General features: G+C 41.1%; 2 protein-coding genes across 3 annotated transcripts in view; one reads left to right on the top strand and one right to left on the bottom strand.

Moving 5' to 3' along the window:
- acsl2 (acyl-CoA synthetase long chain family member 2) overlaps positions 1-6,379 on the top strand; it is a 28,540-nt gene extending 22,161 nt beyond the window's left edge. For both annotated transcript variants that reach the window (XM_047380762.1, XM_047380761.1), the window contains 14 exons: positions 633-811; positions 907-939; positions 1,123-1,174; positions 1,331-1,404; positions 1,697-1,774; positions 1,852-1,986; positions 2,075-2,209; positions 3,781-3,949; positions 4,033-4,121; positions 4,212-4,328; positions 5,151-5,294; positions 5,386-5,487; positions 5,573-5,644; positions 5,736-6,379. In XM_047380762.1, coding sequence (XP_047236718.1) covers positions 633-811; positions 907-939; positions 1,123-1,174; positions 1,331-1,404; positions 1,697-1,774; positions 1,852-1,986; positions 2,075-2,209; positions 3,781-3,949; positions 4,033-4,121; positions 4,212-4,328; positions 5,151-5,294; positions 5,386-5,487; positions 5,573-5,644; positions 5,736-5,873 — 1,517 coding nt within the window. In that variant the 3' untranslated portion in view covers positions 5,874-6,379. The remainder of the gene's footprint in view (positions 1-632; positions 812-906; positions 940-1,122; positions 1,175-1,330; positions 1,405-1,696; positions 1,775-1,851; positions 1,987-2,074; positions 2,210-3,780; positions 3,950-4,032; positions 4,122-4,211; positions 4,329-5,150; positions 5,295-5,385; positions 5,488-5,572; positions 5,645-5,735) is intronic.
- A 1,188-nt stretch (positions 6,380-7,567) lies between these two features.
- The window catches only part of bin3 (bridging integrator 3), a 37,545-nt gene continuing 24,898 nt past the window's right edge, over positions 7,568-20,214 (bottom strand). Inside the window, exons 6-9 of the mRNA XM_047380763.1 lie at positions 19,632-19,672; positions 12,963-13,104; positions 11,551-11,685; positions 7,568-8,902 (exon numbers count right to left, since the gene is read on the bottom strand). Of these exons, the coding sequence (XP_047236719.1) occupies positions 8,756-8,902; positions 11,551-11,685; positions 12,963-13,104; positions 19,632-19,672 (465 nt within the window). The 3' untranslated portion in view covers positions 7,568-8,755. The remainder of the gene's footprint in view (positions 8,903-11,550; positions 11,686-12,962; positions 13,105-19,631; positions 19,673-20,214) is intronic.

Here is a 20,214-nt window from a genome sequence, read left to right as displayed (position 1 = left end):
ACACTATACATCATCCCGAACACACCATCTCCACAGTGAAGCATGGTCTTGGCAGCATCATGCTTTTCCTCAGTAGGGACAGGAGAGCTGGTCAAAGTTGATGGGAAGATAGACCGAGGGTAATCCAAGAAGGAAACCTTTTCAAAGTAGGAAAAGACGTGAGACTGGAGAGGCGGTTGACCTTCGAGCAGAAGGCTCAATCAAAGTAAAGGACCTAAATCCAGCTGAAAATCGGAGGCAAGACTTGAAAACTGATGTTGAGGTGAATTATATTCAAGGCTGTGTTTATGGCTCCATTCCATCTGATTCAGCTTGAGCTGTTTTGCAAAGAAGAGCAAAAACAGTCAATCTCTATTTGTGCAAAACTGTTAGAGGCCTACAGCAAAACACTCAGCTGTAATTACAGCAAAAGGTGGTTCTAATCAGGGACCTGCATACACTTGCATGCCTTTTTAGAGTTTTATTTGGATATTTATGAAAAAACGAGAAAGCCACTTTGTGTTGGTTTGTCACATAACATCCCAATAAAATACATTAGGCTCAGAATGCGATCATTTTCAACGGGAAGAAATATTTTTGTAAGAACTATTGAGAACATTCTGGTATGAACCGTTTTGTGTGTGTCCGTTTAGCTGAGATGTCCCTGGTTGTCTGTGACCGAGAGGAGAGGGCAGCGTTGTTGCTGGAGTGCAAGGAGAAAGGCATGACTCCGAAGATCTCCTGCCTGGTTCTGTTTAACGACTTCAGCCAAGCCTTTGGAGAGAGGGCGAAGAAGTGCGAGGTGGACGTTCTGAACTGGGTGCAGCTCATGGTGAGTGGGTGCAAGCACTAAATGGAGACTTTTTACAATATACATGCTTTTCAATTGCTCTAGCAATGATTATGTGTAAACTATGAACATTGTAGGAGCTGGGAAAGCAGGACCTGAAAGATCCCGTGGTGAGTTTGTCCTCTCAGCTGCAACATCACCGCATCAAACTGATTCATAATTTCCTAAATACCCGCCTGATGGTTCTGTCGTTGCCCCTGTCCAGCTAGATATCATTAACACTCACTTATAAACCAGACCGAGGGCTTCCTCCTCTCTAAAGCTGAGTCATGTTCTCATATTTTTTGCTGCAGCTGCCCCGGCCTCAGGATCTGGCAGTAGTTTGCTTCACCAGTGGAACCACAGGTACGTCTGATCTCAGAGGTCTCTGGGTAATTATAGCCCGTTACCATCATTAGAGGAACGTCCCTCACTGCCCACTTACAGCCCTTCTTTGTGGCACCGCTGTAGGTTCCTTTTGCCATGCAGGGCACTGCAATAATTTCATGTTTATTTATCCAGGGAAGCCCAAGGGAGCCATGATCACCCACGGGAACATCGCCTCCAATACTTCCTCTGTCATTAAGATCCTGGAGGTCTGTCTACACTTCCACCTCTTTGTCTAATTGAGAACAGCCTTGCAGCTAGCGTTGCTGTCCCATCTGCTTGTATCCCCTCCCTGCTGTGTTTAATGACATGATTAATAGGATATTTGATTGCCCCTGTCGCTGTGAGGTACTTTAACTAATTGCCCCTGTCTAAAGATTCTACTGTCTAGCTGCGGCTAAAAAAGCGTGTTTGATTGCCAGTGGGGCTTCGCCATATCCCGCTGCCTGAAAGTAATGTCTCCCCCGAGGTTTGCTCATCTTGTTTCCCGTTGTCTCTCAGGGTTCGTTTGTGATCCAGCAAGAGGATGTGTCGATCTCTTACCTGCCTCTTGCCCACATGTTTGAGAGGATGATCCAGGTGGTTTGTCCTCTTCACAGATGTTTTTCTCTGACTGTTTCTTTGTCAGCAGCAAGTAAAATCCCTTTCTGTCACAGCTCACAATGTACTGCTACGGAGCCCGAGTGGGATTCTTCCAGGGGGACATTTCTCTTCTTATGGATGACATTAAAACCCTCAAACCGACCCTCTTTCCTGTTGTGCCTCGTATTCTTAATCGCATCTACGATAAGGTCAGTGAAGCACTCGTTCTTCTCATTCTGCCCAGCGCTGACGAGGCTGCTGAGAATGTGTTTCTTATGTCTTACATTTTCCTCGAAGATCCTGGGTTCTGTGACCTCTCCGTTTCAGCGGGCCCTGCTTCACTACGCTGTCAGGAGAAAGCAGGCCGAGCTCTGCAGAGGGATTGTGCGGAACAACAGTCTGTGGGATAAACTGTTGTTCAACAAAATTCAGGTCAGAGTCTGAAAAACATAAGCAGCTCCTCTCTCAAGTCAGTTTTCTGGCATTTTTTTACATCAGGGTTTTCACTTATTACATACAACAGTAAAGCAGTCTGAAGAGTGTTCTGTTCATGGGTTAAGGCAACATATGTTTAAAAGTGTGCTGGATTAATGCTACAGGTAGATCAAGGTGTTATTTAAATTGTAAAGTCATCATATTCTTTTCTTTAGAAACAATAAGTGATTTTCTCTGCCTTCATTTATATATTTATTCTAACTAATGGTGTCACATTTTATATTAACATGCTATGGTGCTATCTGTACATTTTGTCTTGGTATTTTTTCCACTTAGGCCGACCCATACAATGACATTACCACCTTTATGCTTCAGTGTATCGACAATAAAGCCCCTCAGTGTGTTATTCTGGATTTTACTTTAGAGACTATAACTTTTTGCTCTTTATGAATTTATTTAAGACTTATTCTGCCTGTTTATATTAACATGATTTGGTGCTATCTGTAAAATTAGTCTTAGCCCCTGTCTTGACAGTCATAATATTGACATATTACTATAGAAACATTATAGATTTTTTGGGAATTTCACAATTATTTACACTACAGTGCTGTCTCCAATATTAGTCTTAGCATTTCCTGCTGTCAGGCTACCCCATATCATGACACTGCCACCTCTGTGCTTCTGTGTTAAGAATGTAGGGACCTCAAGGTGTTCTTGTAAATTCATGGCAGGCGATACAAATGTCATAAAACGTAATATTTTTCTTTAGCAACTAAAAATAATTTAGTCCGTCTTCATTTATGTGTTAATTCAAGACTCAAGGTATGCCAGTTTATACTGATATGATATGGTGCTATATGTAAAATTTGTGTTGGCATTTCTTCTAATCAGGCTGTCCCATATCACGACACTGCCACCTTTGTGCTTCAGTATTTAACAATACATGCCCCTCAATGTATTTTGATTTAAGTGATTTGTCTGGCAAGGTTTTAGTTCTAATATTTTTTCTTTAGAAACTGGAAATATTTCCCTCTGTTTTCATTTAGGCATTGATTTAAGACTCACTGTGTCACATCTTCTATTGGCGTTCCATCTATGGTAGTATCTGTAATTATTTCCTGCAATCAGGCTGTCTCATATCTCTACTGTGTTTTATAGTCAAAAATAGGCTTTCAGTCTATAGCGACAGATTTTCTGTAAAGTTTTTATCAGTTTTATTCATTTGTGTATCACTTACATTAAATCGCTTAGTGTTAGTGTTTGTATTACCTGTGAACAAGTAGCCCCTCAAATCGCACCAATTCTGAATCCAAGCTTTTCAAGAGAAGCACAATTGTTCCAGAAGCTGATGCCAAAAATCACCAGCAACATATTGGACCTGTGGGAGTTTATTGAAGAGGCATTCACACATGCAACGCAGAAGTGAAAGAGTTTGGCTTGCTGCATCGATTCAGATGGGAAACTGAGACCAAGGGTGATAAAAGTTCAAATGGAAATGAGCTCAGATCCACAACACTTTTAACCATTTTTTTTTATGTAAAATCCCTGTGTTCTACTTTGTGTTTCAGGCCAGCCTAGGAGGTAATCTCCGGTTTGCCTTGACTGCCTCAGCACCCATCTCCTCCACTGTTTTGTCCTTTCTCAGAGCCACTATGGGCTGCATGATATGCGAGGGTTATGGACAGACAGAGTGCACTGGAGGCTGCACTTTCTCTTTGATAGGGGACTCCAGCACAGGTTTGCATATTATTTCACATCATTTAAAATGCCTGTGTAGATTTTTCTTTTCTCAGCAGATAAGTGAATGTTTCTTTTTTCAGATCACGTTGGCGCGCCTTTACCATGTGCCATGGTGAAGGTGGTGGACATCCCTGACATGAACTACTTTTCTAAGAATGGAGAAGGAGAGGTGAGCTTGAGGAAAAAGGTTCAGTCATGCTTCACATGTTCCCAGCATGCATGGAGCCTGGAGATACCTCGCTGTCCTTTGTCTTGGTAGATTTGTATCCGTGGCCCCAGTGTGTTCAAGGGTTATCTGAAGGACCCGGAGAGGACAGCAGAGGCCTTGGACAGTGACGGCTGGCTCCACACTGGGGATGTAGGCCGGTGGCTCCCAGTAAGATTGAGAAATAATCAGACTATGGTTGAGGGACTCCGAAAAGAACTTTTCATGTTTGGTCTCAACAAAATTTTTGATTGCGCAAAACAAAGTAGTGCTTAGTTTTGAAGTCGAGGGAAAAAGGTACATGTTTTTCTTTTGGAAACAAAAATCTGAAAAGTGAGGCTTGCATTGGTATTTAGCATACAGTCACCTTTTGTTTCGTTTACAGCTGAAAGTCCTTTTTGGGTATGTCTATCTCATGATTATCTAAACCATCCCGATTATTGTCCTGCTGGAAGATTAGAAGTTGTGCCTCACTCTTTCCTTTTTCAGATGATGGCTTGAGCAGTGTTCCACGAGATGTTTAAAGCCTAGGATGTTGTTTTATGACCTAACCCTGCTTTAAACATCTCCACAACTTTGTCCCTGACCTGTCTGCTGTGTTCCTTGGTCTTCATGACGATGTTTGTTCACTAATGTTTTCTAACAAACCTCCGAGACCTTCAGAGAACAGCTGGCTTTACACTGAGATTAAATTACACACAGGTGGACTCTATTTAGGTAATTCTGAAGGCAGTTTTATTTCAGGGTGTTCAAGTAAACAGGGCTGGATACAAATACACGACTCACTTTTCAGATGGTTTTGCTTTTTCCTTCCACTTAACAATTATGTTCTACTTTCTGTTGGTCCGTCACATAAAACCCTTCATTGAAGTTTGTGGTCGTAAGCCGACGAAATGTGAATAAGTTCCAAGGTTACTTTTGCAAGACATGTATGTGAAATAAATGTTTTGTTTAAATAAGGAAAGGTTTGTGTAACTACATCTCTTGCATCAGAATGGCACGCTGCGCATCATCGACAGGAAGAAGCACATCTTTAAGCTGTCCCAGGGAGAGTACGTCGCTCCGGAGAAGATAGAGAACATCTACCTGCGTTCTGCTCCTGTGCTCCAGGTGTTTGTGCATGGAGACAGTTTACAGGTAAACCACTTCAGCAAAAATGAGGTTGTTAGTAAAACGCTACCATGGGCGCATGTGAAATGTTTGACTTTCTGTTGTTTCATGTCTGCAGTCCTATGTTGTGGGGATAGTTGTGCCTGACCCAGAGGTGTTTGTTGAATGGGCTAAGGAGCGGGGCTTTGTGGGGTCCTACCAGGAGCTCTGCCAAAACCCTGTATGTCAGATTCATCTATTTCAAATGTCTTCATCTAACAACTAAAAAAGGATTTTAAAAAACAGTTTATTTTCCTCTCCAACAGGATGTAAAGAATGTAGTGTTAGAAGACATGAGAGCTGTGGGGAAGGAAGCAGGGCTTAAGTCCTTTGAACAGGTGAGCTGTTTGCAACATTAAAGCTGATCTCAGATCAAGTTTAACAGCAGCAAAGTACACAACAGTGATTTCACCCTTGTGTCTTCCTCAGATGAAGGATATCTATTTACACGCGGAGATGTTCAGTGTTGCCAACGGCCTTCTCACACCCACCCTAAAGAGCAGACGCTCCGACATCCGCAGTGTGTTTCAAGAGCAGCTAGCGAACATGTACAAGACTCCAGTTTAACTCCAAAACACCTTAGGGTCAGCAATGTCTGCAAAGGGAAATACTGTCATTTTACTTAGATGTTTTGTGGCAACTGTGTATCTGGTCAGTACATCCAATCATTAGCCTAAAATGTTCTTTCTTGATCTCACTGTACCCAGAATTCATTGCAGATTTGTTTTTGGGAGACAAATATAGAAATACAAATGTCATCTTCAGAAACAGAGTGGTGCATTTTTTTTCACGATGCACTTCTTTCCAGGAGATTTTAAAGAGACAAAGTATTCTGTGGCGACTGTGGCTCGGTAGGAAGAGTAGTCGTCTTGCAATCAGAAGGTTGTTGGTTTGATTCTAGCTTCCTTCCACCTTTTTCTGTCGTCAGTTTTTATGGCATTATGGACATTTGATTACAAAACCCCACATGTCATGAAACAACATTGCAGAAATTGTCATCAGTCATAATCTATAATACCAAGAAAAATATGGACGGCATTATGGTAGATTAAATACATATAACTTCATTTTAATCATGAAATTCATTTCTTTGTTTGACATCTCAACGAAACTCATTTTAAGAACCTTGGGTCTATTTAACACTCTGAAGTAAATGGTTCTAGAAGCTTATCTGCATTTATCTGTTGGAGTCTGGACATGTAAACATTTTCCATATTGAAATTTCTTTTTTTTCCCCAACTTTATCCAGATTTTGAAAATGATGAAATCAAATTCAGTATTTTTGCCAGCTTTTTCAGACTGTGTAAGGAACCTTGAGAGTAGTGCGTAACTTTGAGGTAAAAGGAAGATGATACATGGTCTTCATTATACAAAGAAAATCTGAAAACTTTGGTATGCATCTATATTTTGCTGCAATGTTCTGAATACTTTGCTTCAACACCTTTAGCTATGATTATTCTTTGGTTTTTTTCTGCCAGCTTTTTGCTCCTTCTTTGTAAAATAACTTCAACACAGTCAGATTGGATGGAGAGCGTTTGTGAACATGAGTTTTAATGCCTCTCCACAGATTCTTAATTAGATGTAGACCTGGACTTGGACTAGGCCATTCTAACAGATGCGTGTTCTTTGATCTAAACCATTCCATTGTAGCTCTGGCTGGATCGGCTTGTTGCCCTGCTGGAAGGTGAAACTTCGCCAACGCCTCTAACAGGCTTTCTTCCAGGATTGTCCTGTGGTTCAATCCATCATATAAAATGAGCACTTTGCATGTGTACCTTAAAGAAAAGCAGGCCCACAGCATCATGCTGTCACCACGGTGTTTCCAGATGGGGTTGGTGAGTTTAGCGTAATCTGTCTTCTAGTTTCCTCCACACCTAGCGTTTTGTATGTAGGCCAAAAATGACAGGATTTTATTTTATTGGTATTAAATACTGAATACATACACACACTTTACAGATTTGTAATTTTTTTTAAATGGCAAAAATATAATCTAACTTTTCTTGAGCTTTTCAAATATGGAATATGTCATATTGATGTATCACAAAAAGCCCAGTGAAATATGTTATTTGTGGTTGTAACTATGAAGGGTTTAAGGGGTTTGAATACTCGTTCGAGGATTTTCTCAGCTCAGTGATCACACCTATGAAGATATTTTAAGCTAGACTTATTTGTTAGAAATAAAAGATAAATGGTTAAACTTGTGTAGCTTTCATGAAACACTTTTGTTTACACTTGTAGACAATAAATGAGAAAGCAGCTGGTTCCTCTACTCAAAGTTCATTTACTTCATTGAGATCAACATTTGACAACAGTAACATTGCAATAACAATCCTAAGAAAGACAAAGAATCCCCTTAGTTGCCTTCATAAAAAAAAATCAACCATTATAAAATTATTTAACTGCTGATTAGGAAAAGCACCTTCATTTCAAAAAGTATTTCTGTGCAACATAAAACAGCCTACATGGCAGAACAAAACTAAAAAAATATATCAAAAACAGAGTAAAAAACATCCTAAGATACACAGTAAAGAAAGAAAAACAATGTGTGTACATAACTGTATAGTTTAACGTTCATCCCAATAGAGAGAAAACAAAGCAGTACAACTTCACCCAAAATGAAAGGAGGCCAGAAACAGAAACTGGCTTCCAACCCTGGTGCTGAGGGTGAAGAGAAGAGACTTTCTAGCATGCCAACAATGTGTGAGGCTCTTCGCTAACACATACTCTCACCAACAATAGAACAAAGGATGGGTGCTGTGAACAAAAGGAAAGTGGGTGCTGTGATTAGTAATGCCCACTAGAGGGAGTACAAGCATCTTTCTTGGTGGAGACTGTTCATCTGTCCAGTCTGAGTGGATAACCTTTCAGCACCTTAACGCAGGTATAGGCTCCCTTTCAGACCTTCTAAAGTCAGGGCAGAGTAGAAACATTATACAGAAGGGATGTTAAAAATGTTTCAAGCCAAAGGAAAAGCTCTCATTCACGACGGAACAAAAGTAATTTAAATATCACGAGAACATAGTTTTTAAACTCTGTTGTGGTTTCAGTCCTGCAGAGTAAAAAATAATTTACACTATTGATTACTAAAACATTTCTGTTTAAATGTAGCTTTATACAACAAAATAGCTCTAAAACAACGTACTATAACCTTATAATTAGCCCAACAAAACCCCATTCCATTACTAGAAGAAAAAACATAACATATTGGCTTATAAAGTTGCACTTGGCTGATGGCTTGTTAACATGGCATTCAGCTGATGAGTTACTGTCTTTGCACAGAGAAAAAACCCATTAGGACGTAGTGCAAATTAAGTGGGGCTGCAATGGAAGAAACTGTCAATCATTTGAAGGCCATGGCTGTCCGTCTGAACTCCTGAGGAGCTTGGAGAGAGTAAAATCCATTCAGGGAGGCATGAAATGAGCACATCCCAATCCTCGGCGTTCCTGCCTCAGTCGTCAGCGACAATGGACAGAGAGCGCAACTCGCTGAGCTTGGCCTCGGTCTCCCTCTGCCTCTGCTCATCAGTCAGCCCGCCTTGGTCGATCTGGTCCGTTAACTCGCTGAAGATCTTGTACATTTCAGTGAAGTAGACCACCTGATGGGCAGAAAACATACAAGAAAAGATTGTGTCATGGCAGGAAAAATGTAATCCCATCATTCCTCACAAACAAATTTATTCAGGGGTCAATCCACTGACCTTTGTTAACCATTAAAAGCGCAGTCTAACCATTCTTTAACACAAATCTGAAGCTGCTAGTCTCATACGTCTCCTAATGAGGAGCGATCTAAAAAGAGGGAGCCTGCAGAACTCAAACAACTCTGACAAAGCCCCTAAACCCCAGCACTTGAGTGGATAGTGACCCTGCTTTTCTCTCCCAATCTGAACAAGAGATAGTGTTCACTGAAAGCTTTCTTGACACTTCCCACCCCTTCTTCTTCCCCCTTAGTGCATGAGTCAGGCTCCCTAGAGAGTTGCTTTGATGATTAATAGACTTTAATCACATTACAGGACTCCAAGAAGAGTAGGCAGAGAATAAAAGTACTGGGAAATGAAACCCCCTTGTAACCCACAAGCATATCTCAATATTTATTCAAACAGCAATGCAAACAATGCCACGTTCTTGAGGGGACGTATAAGGTATCTGTGAAACAGAATATATTTTCCACTGCAGACGGACGGGAAAGGATTTACTTACTAAATCGAATTATTTGTTGACTCTGAGCTTTGTCAGAAGTAGAATAAGGATTTCAGGCCAAAAGGAATAATGTCAGGTCTCTTAACCACTTTACACAGGCTCTTTTAAGTGTACAGTCTGAAGGACATTGCCTGTTTACACCAATCTGTGCCACCTAAACCACATGAGTGGGCTCTAAGTATTGAGTTACAGCTGTTTGTAGGGGGAAAACGGATACACTTTTTTCCCCCCAAAAGTGATTTGTTGAAAGGGCACATCGGAAATGTCCATAAGAACAGTGATGATAGTATACCAGATCACTGTACCCTCTGCGCCCTAAACCACCATCACAATTACTCCGGTCACTGCTGGGAGGAAGCACAGCCACACCATAACTGTGGCTACTTAGGACACAAAGACTTTACCCTGCTTGGAGGACTGCAGAACTTAAAAAAGAAAATGCAAGAGAATCCACAAAACTAATGCAACTGGGATGTGCCGATATATAGTTTATACTTTGTGAAAAATTTAATATTGGGCCCAGCATTGGTCATCCTGCCATAATAAAGTTGTAATAAACCAATAAAGACAAAGATATGGTTGAGTTGATTAAGTTTGCTGTTAGAACTTTATATGTACTGCTGGACCCCTGTTGGCTTTAATAAATCCTATGTTTATATTTCAAAATATCGTGGAAAACAACTCCTGGGTACTATTTCGCTGTACAGTTTCCTGCCAAATAATGGGCAGGTATATTCCTACTCCTAGCTATATGCAGCTGTATGACAGATTTGTAGCCAAGAAGACATAGAAAAATTACAAAATACCTTTTAGTGACATTTTTATAGTCATCATAATAATTACAACAAAATACTGTGATAAAGATTTAAGTCCATCGCCCAGTTCAAGTATCGCCCATCTCTAATCTGGAAGTAACAATTTGTAAATCTCTCTCTGCATCTGGTATAAGTGGACAAGCAGCAGCTCATCCTAAACTGCGCTGGCTACCGTTACTAAGGTTTGAAAAAGGTTTCAAAACCACAAAATATGCAGTTCCTATGGTTTAAAGCCCTTTTAATGAGACACCAGAGAAAGTGCCAAAGGTTAGAGATGTTGGCTTTGATATAAAAAATTAGGATAAGCTTCGAGTTTATTCATTTTCTGTTGGAATTAAAAGTAACCGTTAAAGAACCCCCAGCAGATCTTTTCTCTAAAGTGTTATAGTCATAAGAAAATATAAGTGGAACTGGATAAAATGGGAATCCCCAGATTGAACCGAAAGGAAAACCAGAAATTTGTGTCAGGCAAAAAAAAAAAAAAAAAAAAAAAAAGCCTGATGGGCGCATTTCAAACATTTTTAGGTTATTATAGGTTATTATTCTGTGAGAAGCTTTTACTAGGCTTTGCCTTCTCTGAAGTTGATGGTGCACAACAAAAGCAGCCTTAGTGCCTTTATCTGACACGGCGGAGAGGAAGAGAAGCTCAGGATCAAGTCCACCTATCTTCCTTCTGTGGGTGCTTGTCTAACTGTTGGCTCATAGCTAGCATCACAAAAGAAATAAAAACATGTTGAAATATTTTAATTTAATCTCATAAATAAGTCATTTGTGTATATATTGTTTGTTGGGGGTTGGTTTGATGTTGCATTTGCAAGTTCAAAGTGCATCAGCAAACTCCTTAATTGCCAAATAAGTCTCAGATAATCCAATTTACTCATTTGCAGTGCTAGTGACTGTCCCAAAGAGGAAATGACATCGGCCAAGCAGGTCTGTGCTGGGGGGGAGGGGGATGTGGCGGCGCTAACTTCAGACACTCAGCTGCTTAAAGGCAAGCTCCAGGTTGGAGGAAGGCCTGCAGCGGAGCCAGACAGATGAGGCCTTCCTCAAAGCAGTGTGGGCTGTCACTGGGGGTTAATCACATTAGGACCACAGAGAGGGAGACAGACTGCCTGAGTTAAACACACCCATCATCAGACACTTTATCCACTGTTAACAGCTCACTGATGGAAGGGTGTGTCTGCAGCTGCAAGAACCTTCATGGGCCTGCGTTTCTGGGGAGGTTTACTAACCTGCGCCCGGATGAGAGCCTCAAAGCTGGGCTGGAAGTAGTCGATGCGACTCTGGTAGAATTTGGGCATCTCGTCCAGCAGTTGCTTGTTCTTGGACTCGAAGTCCTCCTTGACTGGTCGCAGCTCATCTTTCGCCTGGAGTGTCGAGGAAAGGCAAAAGAAAAAAAAAAAAAAAACACAAGTCAACTTTGGCCTGCCCTAAATGTAGAAAATACAAGGTTCTTGCACCCTTTTAATGCTGCAAATTCCCAGAGAGTGAAGTCCTTTCTTTCTTGTTTTTAAATTATAAATACAAATGCTCACTATGAAAGAAAGGGACATTTTTCTGTAGTAGCCAGGTTTGACATAATGGAACCTTAAAAAAATACTTTGTAAGATGGACGGATCAATGAATAAATGAATGAATTTCCAGAGTTTTCCAGATTGTGTATGAACCCATAAAATGGTACATCAGTGTCGGTGCACATTCTCAATCACTCTTTCAAGAAAATATATGCAGGTTGCAGATCAGTAAAACCAGTGCATGCACACCCTGACACAAGTTAGTTTTGATTAAATCCATTACTTGAGCTGCCATGAGTGATATTTTTCTTATTGTTATGAAATATATTTGCCTAATTCCCACGGAGATGCAGTGCAAAAAAGGCTGTAATCACGACCACAGTGAGGAGGAGTGGGTAATGTGGGCAGACTTGGCTGTGAGTGGACTCCAGCACCACTGATCTCTGTGTGAATGTATTAGTGGGTAGTCTGCTGTAGGCATAGAGTTACAGAATGCACAATGAATAACTGTGAGAGGGTGAGAACTTTTATTAAGGGGGACAGGGGGAGTTGCAATAATCATACAGTAACATATTGTTTATTTGCTGCATTATGATAAGTATGTCTCGCCCCATTGAATTTGCAACATATGCCTGTTGAAATGGCCAACAAACGTTGAGTGTTGATCATTTCTTTAAGTGTGCAGGGATTCAAAGGGCAGGGATGTTGGGCCTCTTCAAGGCTTTGTTCCCCTGACAGTGCTTTTCTCAGTGTGTGTGGGTGGCTCACCATGTGAGGATGTGTTAGAGGCAATAGCATAGGCAGAAACTGTAACATTATCTGTGAATGTGCACGCTTCTGTAGTGGCCTCGCGGTGCGTGTATGTGTGTGTCTACAATTCTCAATTACGTGCCTGTAGAAATGCAGCAGTGCCTTTTTTGAAAAGACAACTTGAGAGAGCCTGGCAGCCTGCGTGGGTGAAGGAGTGCACATGTACTGTATACATGTGCTAAACTACTTTATTCATATCCAGTCAGCATTTGTGTCTTTTTACTCTTATGAAGCTCCATTCTCAGGTGAACCGTCCTCCTCTGAACTTGAACGAGAGTTTCAGAGAACCAACATGTGCATTGATGCAAAACCAACAGTACCTGGCATAGTTTGACCATAACCGGCCCAGTTTTCTCTTTCTCTTCATACTTCTCCACTTTGGATTGCAAGCGCTTGTAGTCCTGCAGAGCCTGTTCCCGGCGCTTCACTGCCATGTTGAGGCTTGGGAATACACCGCTGTACCTGAAACAAATCGGCAAACAGACACATGAAGCAACTAGGCAATACTCGTGATAAGAAAACCTTTTCTTTTTAGATTTTCAGCAAGACTGAAGGAACGGTAACTGAACTTACTGAAAACAGTGCACTACATCATAAAAAGGCGTTATGATTTAATAAAATGGCGCTCCTCAACATCCTATTGTAGAGCTACTCCCCATCCCCCAGAGGACGGCTCTGGATTAAGTTTTCTCTCATCTATTATCTAATTACTATAGTTCAGGGTGGCATGAAACAATTCATTTTGTGACAATTATCATATTTCAAATGAAAATGCATTCTTGCAACAAGAATCCTGGACTTGTGCACTAAAAATAGGAAAACATTCATCTGTAACTTAGCAACAGGAGTCTGAGCTTCATTCTGTGACTTGTTGCACTGGTTGTGTTGCTGCTTTTAATGGAAAACAGGAATACTGTACACAAATATCTACATGTCAAGCCTCATAATATTTTTTGAAAAAACTAAAACTTGAACTAATGAGTAAATAAGTTTTTTTTTTTACTTTTGAAGGTATAAATTTGCTAGATCTAGTTTTAAATGACAGCATAGTGTGAAACGGATGGAAAATTTCAGATTAGGTTAAACTTCCAGCCATTTCTAAGGCTAAACCTAAACAACAACCAGGGAAAACTGCAGGCTGGATGGAAATAAAAACAGTAATAAAAAATTTAGATAAACCTATTCTGAATGAGTCATTTACAGCATTTCATCAGCTGTGTAGGCATAATACTACAATCGCTTTTTTAACGTGAGCCATTAGGTGTAGCGTTATTAGCTGCAAATTGTGTGGGCTACATAATTTGTGTCGCTCTCCATGCCAACCCTTGCCCTTCTATGTGAAGCAGATGAGGGAACCACTGAGACCCTGTAAACGGGTTGTGAAATCCTAGATTAGAACTCTGTCTGGTGCTGCGCCTTAACAGAGGCTGCCTGGTTAAAAAGGGGAGGCGCTGAGGATCTCTTTCAGACAAGCAGGGATTGTTTCCAACAGGAAGTTAAGCAAGGAGTGGTCTAGTAGTGTTTGAGTGACATCACGCAGCCCAGCCCAGCCCCACGGCCCACGCTCTACCACTATTTATAAAATCCCACTTTGGCCCAGTTTATGGCAGGGGTGGATGCCGATCCTCAAGTCTACTATCTGCTCCAGCGTGCACGTAATTCAAGTGCCAGGGGATTATGTAACTGGCCTCAAGGCATGAGTGCTTTCCAACATAGTTCTTCTGGTTGATGACAACGCAGCAGCAAACCAGCTTCACTGTGACACAAAGGCTAATAGAACATTTCCCCGCCGCTGTTCACCTGGTACCATTTTCTTCTGCCAAACAAAAACAGACTGCTGCTTGCAGCCAGGGATCGGACAGTGCTGCTGTCAGCACACAGAAAAAAAGTAGACATAAAAGCAGATTCTCACCATTCCCATTCCTGTTTTTCCTATCCTAGATGCTGATGCTTCTTTGTAGAGTTTAAGACTAGGGGCGTTCAACCTGCATCTCTACAGCCAAAGATGGGCCTTTAGGCCCAGCACACTGGCTCTTAATCACTTACAGATGTATCTCAATAAATTAGAACATCATAAAAAGTTAATTTATTTCAGTAATTCAATTTAAAAAGTGAAACTCATATTTTATATAGACTCATCAGTAATTTAAGGGTTTATTTTTGTTAACTTTGATGATTAGAACTCACAGCTAATTAAAAGAAAAAATCTGTTTCTCAGAACAGTATAACAAAAATAATATTACAAATGACAATAAGGGAAACCGATAAAAAATGAGTTTTAAAACAGAAATATTATGACCGCTGACTTGACAACTGTCCAGCAGATAGTGACTGAAGACACAAAAGAAACTGTCTGCTGAGTGCTCCATTAAATTAAAATAATGGAAAGTTAAGTGGATGGAAAAAGTGCAGTAGAAAAACAGTTAAATGCAGCCTCGAGAAGATTGTGAAGAAACACAGAAATGACACAAAACACTTGACATATTACCCCATATGAAATGAATCTGTACACAAGTTTTACTTCTTTAAATTGAATAACTAAAATAAATATACTTCTTGATGAAATTTAATTTTTTTTCCTTTTATGCATAAGTAACTGTCTATTCAAGATCATTTTGATTCTCTTTTAGCAAAGGTTTTATAATTTTAAATGTTTTACGACCTTAAAAAAAAAAAGATTCTTTAACAATTAAACAAGCACATTTGACATAAATGGTGGAACGTTTCCCTTGATGTCCCAGTCTTGGCTGAGCAGCTAATGGTCAACCAGACAAGGTCTGCATTGCATTCCTTCTTGATGGCTGGATGCTACATGAGGGCCAAGGGCACGCCACGATGCATGAGACCGGTCAGGCTGTGGTGAACAGGCTGAATGGAAATAGCTTATAGAGCAGAGTGTGTTTATGAGCAGCTGCCAATCCACAGGCAGGCCAGTCTGAACCGTCAGCCAAGCCTAAGTCTGGTCTAGACTTCCTCAGTTTGGGAGGCTTGTTCTCATTGACTTTCACAATCACATAACTCTGCTTTACCGCTGTGAAGAAGATACAGAAATCAGCTGAGAATATGAAAAAGTGAACTGTTCCCTCAGAATTTATGACAATGTTGAGAGCCATAAACCATGGGAAATCGGAAGTGGTGCACCTGCAGACTTTACACTAGAGCAGGTGTCTGTCCACAGTCTTTACAATCCAAAGAGCTGCTTTTCCTCTTGCTCCTAGGGCGCAACAGTGAAAGATGTACTTGTTTTATTGTTAGGAATCTATTTTGTTTCAAGGAAAAAAAAAAACATCTAATTTTTACAAAAAGAGAACGAATACATCTTGAATTTTACACAAAATTAGGGGAAGAAAGCACATACTTTGCTGCCAAATTTACAAAAAGACTGAATTAAAAAAGCATTCCTTGAACCATTACTGTCAACATGTTGAGATTTGTAGAAATGAGCCCCCTTACGTAGTTCTTCTGTTTTTGCTTTTTTGTCATACTTTTATGTTTTAGATCATCAAATAAACTTCAATATTGGCTGAAGATAACCTCAACAATTACAAAAAGCACTTTCAATTGATGACTTCATTCCTTAACTGGGAAAAAAAGCTATCCAACCCAACCTGGCAACCTACGAAAAATTAATTGCCCTCCTTGTTAAATAAGGAATTAACTGTGATTAAACTCAATTTTTTAGAAAGCTGAGTTCAGTTTTACAAGCCACACCCAGGCCTGATTATTACTTGACCTGCAGACAGAATATAAAATCATTTAAACAGAACCCCGCTGACAGCTGAAAGATCTTAAAAAGCAACACAGCATCTGAAAAAAATCGGAAGAAAAATAAAGTCATTGACATCTTTCAATCTGGATAGGGTTCCTAAAGCCATTTCTAAGGCCTAGGGAGGCCTTTGCTTCTCTAATGGTGCGTTCATACCGAACGCGGATTCTGCAAATTTTTCGCATCAATTGTGTGCTGTTGCTCACTTGACATTTTGCATGCAATCTGCGTGGCCAAATGTCAACAAACGGCAACGCTTCGCCGCGTCATCAAATAGGAGGAGCTTCCATCTGCTGCTTGCTGGTTTCAACTGAACATGGCGGACATGGATTTCACGGAAAATCACGGTGTTTTACATGTGGAGAGCCGAAAAAACGCCGCCAACGTCCCACCGGATTCTTCAGGGACAGGAACAGTTCGGAGAGTACCACCACCACCTACGCCAGGAGCTGCGTCTGGATGACGGTCGATTTCAGCGGTACTTCCATCTATCCAGGACCCAGTTCAAAGATCTGCTGTTGGGAGACGAATCAGCCTCCGGGACACCAACTACCGGCGCTGTATCCCCGCTGCTGAACGCCTGTCCATCTGTCTTCGGTGAGTAAATAAATCTCAGCCAGTTAGTTGAGTCATACCACTCTGGCTTGCCGCACACTGAAAACAGCTTCTTCTCCGCTGCAGTCCTTCACCCTACATCACAGCCACATCCAGTCCCTGATTGGTTGACGTGACGCGAATTTAGAAAAAAGTTCAGATTTTTCCACTCGTCCATCGCTCTCGCTTCGCTCGGCGCGCCATTCGCACCGCGTCCTTTGTACCGCTCCGCTCCTGAACCCACCTCTACATAGGGATAACATGTAAATCGGCCGCTCCAATCGGTGTGAACGCACCATTATTCAGTGAAACACCCTACATTCCTGCACTGCATCCCTATCCCTGTCACAGGCCCAAACAAATACCACATGGCCGACACACACCCCAAATCAATCCCATCATACGGGCAGATTCCAAGTCTGTTACATACATAATAATTTCACTGCAGTTGGGATACAATACAGTCATATTTGGTTCCACTGCAACAGGACTCAGAAAACTGATTTAGGGAAAAAAGATCTGTTTCTAGCATTTTGTTAATCCGCATTTAAAACACTCACAAAGCTTTGCTCTGCAATGCTCTTCACAAAGTAGGGAAATTACAAACATGTGAAAGCTTTACAGTCATAAAAATTCATGTATGGCCCCAGCCGTCTTATAGTCCCTCTAGCTTGAGCCCTTAGACCTGCATCAGGAGGCTCTTCCTATGATACAGAGGGGTGATGGAAGTTTTTCTGTTCAGTCCAAGCACAACCCAGGGCAAAGGTCTCCAAACAGGCCTGACTTTTGTCTCGCCCAAAACAACAACAGAGCAGAAGGGCTACATTAGGGAGCCCTAGATAACAAATGCCTCCATGCCCACGCACTCCCCTCCCCCCACACAAACACAGTGATGTCACTCAGTGACCCTACTGAGTGGATGAAACTTCCAGGCGGCTCTGAAGGAAAGAAAAGAGACGGCTGAGGGTGGAGGAGGGCTGTTTTTACATTTGTTTTTGGTGCAGTTTACGAGACTAAAGGATAACGGATGGATGCCAAAAACTTAAACAGCAGTTACAGAAGGACAATGTTGAGTAAGCTAACAAAGAGTATACACACACACACACACATATTGGTATATATATCGTTGTGAGGACGTTGCTTTGACTTCGATTAATTTTCTATTGATTTCTCTGCCCTAAACCTGAACCCAACCCTGAACTTAACCTAAACTCAATTCAGACCTTAGCCCAAAACCTAAACAGCGTTGGTCTACTGTCAAGTTTTGGTCCTCATAACAATGACTATACAAACACACACACAACAACTACTAAGTGAGTCTTCCATTAACATTACAATCATATTTTTAAGTTTTTGCCAAATGTATTTAGAATGCCACAAGATCACAATCAAAGATATTCAGAGACAAGTAAACAAAAAAATTAATGAAGCACTAATGGAATCCTAATGGAAGCTTTACACGGGGTTTGTGTCTTAGCTTTTCTATGGACAACACCATTATAAATTAATGACTAGAAATGCTGCCTTTTAGGGAGAGTAAAAATTAAAACAGGGAGGTCAGCTCACTGGCACTGAAATTAAAACTTGCTTCCACTGCTCTATTTTAGAATCATGTTAAAGCACAATTTGCTTAGCGCCCCACCCTCTAAAATCTGGGCTGCTGTCTGCATGCTTGTGTGAGAGTGTGTGCTGTCCTGAGACAGTTCTCTTACTCAACCAATCTACGGCTCTGGGCCCAGGAAGCTGGGCCTGTGCCATATTCTGGGCCTACCCACACGTCCGCCTGCCGCCCACCAGGAAGAGGAAATTAGAACCATTCCATCCTGTCATTGCTCCGCCACCGGAGCACAGGGGGGAGAGAGGGATGCACATACACTGACACTGACCTAACCTAGTCATGTTTTCACAGCACACTCACTTCAAATAGGCGATATCCCCCCTCCCCGAAATGACATCTTTATGGGGGAGAAAGGTCAACAAAAATTTGCTGTAGAAAGAGTCTGCTTATGTCCTCTTAGCACATGTTTAAAATAATGGGAGGTGCTAACAGCAGGAAGCAATGCCTTAACTAGCAGTCCGGAAGTTGGCTGGGATAACCCAGCCACTCCTTTTAGTAACTTTGCATTGCATTCATGTGTGCATGTGTGTGCACATGTGTAAAAGTAAGCAGAGGGAGGTTTAAGAAATGGAATAGCACTCACAGCATCTCCAATGGGGGCGAATATTAGGAATGGGAACCAAATAAAGTTTCTTCCAGACACCTACTAACCACAGAAGCTCTGCTCATTCCCCAGTTAATTTTTACAATCTGTGTTGTTGGGCTGAAGAGCTTCCTTTGGTACTGCATAGCAGTGTTATTTTCTATCCTGGAAGAATGAGGCAGGTTTAAACAATAAAACTGGTTACGGCACTCGTCCTAAATGAACGAGAATGGTGAAGGAGTTTGCAACCTATGAGAAGCCACAAAATGAAACCTGATTTCCCTAATAATACTTTGAAAAAAACTAGCATATTGTAAAACAATTCAGCCTCTCAAACCAAATTCACTACACTTATTTCACCCTGAGCTAGAAAAAGAAAACTTGAAAGCACTTCAACACAGAATAACAAATAGAAAAATGACCCTTACTTTTTTAGAGGGTCGATGACGGTCTTCTGAATCTGGTTAACCTGTAATAAAAACAGGACATTGTTAACAAACCAATACACAACATGGTAGAAAATGCCATTCATCATCAATTGGATGGATGGATGGATGGATGGGTGGATGGATGGATGGGTGGATGGATGGATGGATGGATGGGTGGATGGATGGATGGATGGTCTAACAGATGTGTGAATAAATGAATCCTGGAATGACAAATATTTTTCCATACTCTGTTTCCCCATAGCTATCCAGATCTAGAAACTACATAAATCAAATTCCAGACTTTTCCAGACTGCATAAGAACCGTGAACTGAAGTCAGACCCAAACAGCTTCTACAGCTTTTCCTAATTAGTAGCAAAGTAACAGTGCAACACAAACACCAATAACTCTGTGTAGCTCAAAATGAGCAAACAAAAAAAAAGAAAAAATAGGGGAGGGGGGCTGGCAAAGAAACTTTCATGACGTTGACTCTTTTATTGTACGCAAGCCCTGAGGAGAAAACCCTGAATATTCATTGAGTCTGCGATACAAAAGGATGGAACTGTCAGGGGACGGACATGAAAG

The sequence above is a fragment of the Girardinichthys multiradiatus genome, chromosome 12, assembly GCF_021462225.1.
Source record: "Girardinichthys multiradiatus isolate DD_20200921_A chromosome 12, DD_fGirMul_XY1, whole genome shotgun sequence".
NCBI classification, from domain to species: domain Eukaryota; kingdom Metazoa; phylum Chordata; class Actinopteri; order Cyprinodontiformes; family Goodeidae; genus Girardinichthys; species Girardinichthys multiradiatus.
The sequence above is the reverse complement of the archived record's forward strand: the minus strand, read 5'-3'. Positions and strand labels throughout refer to the sequence as shown.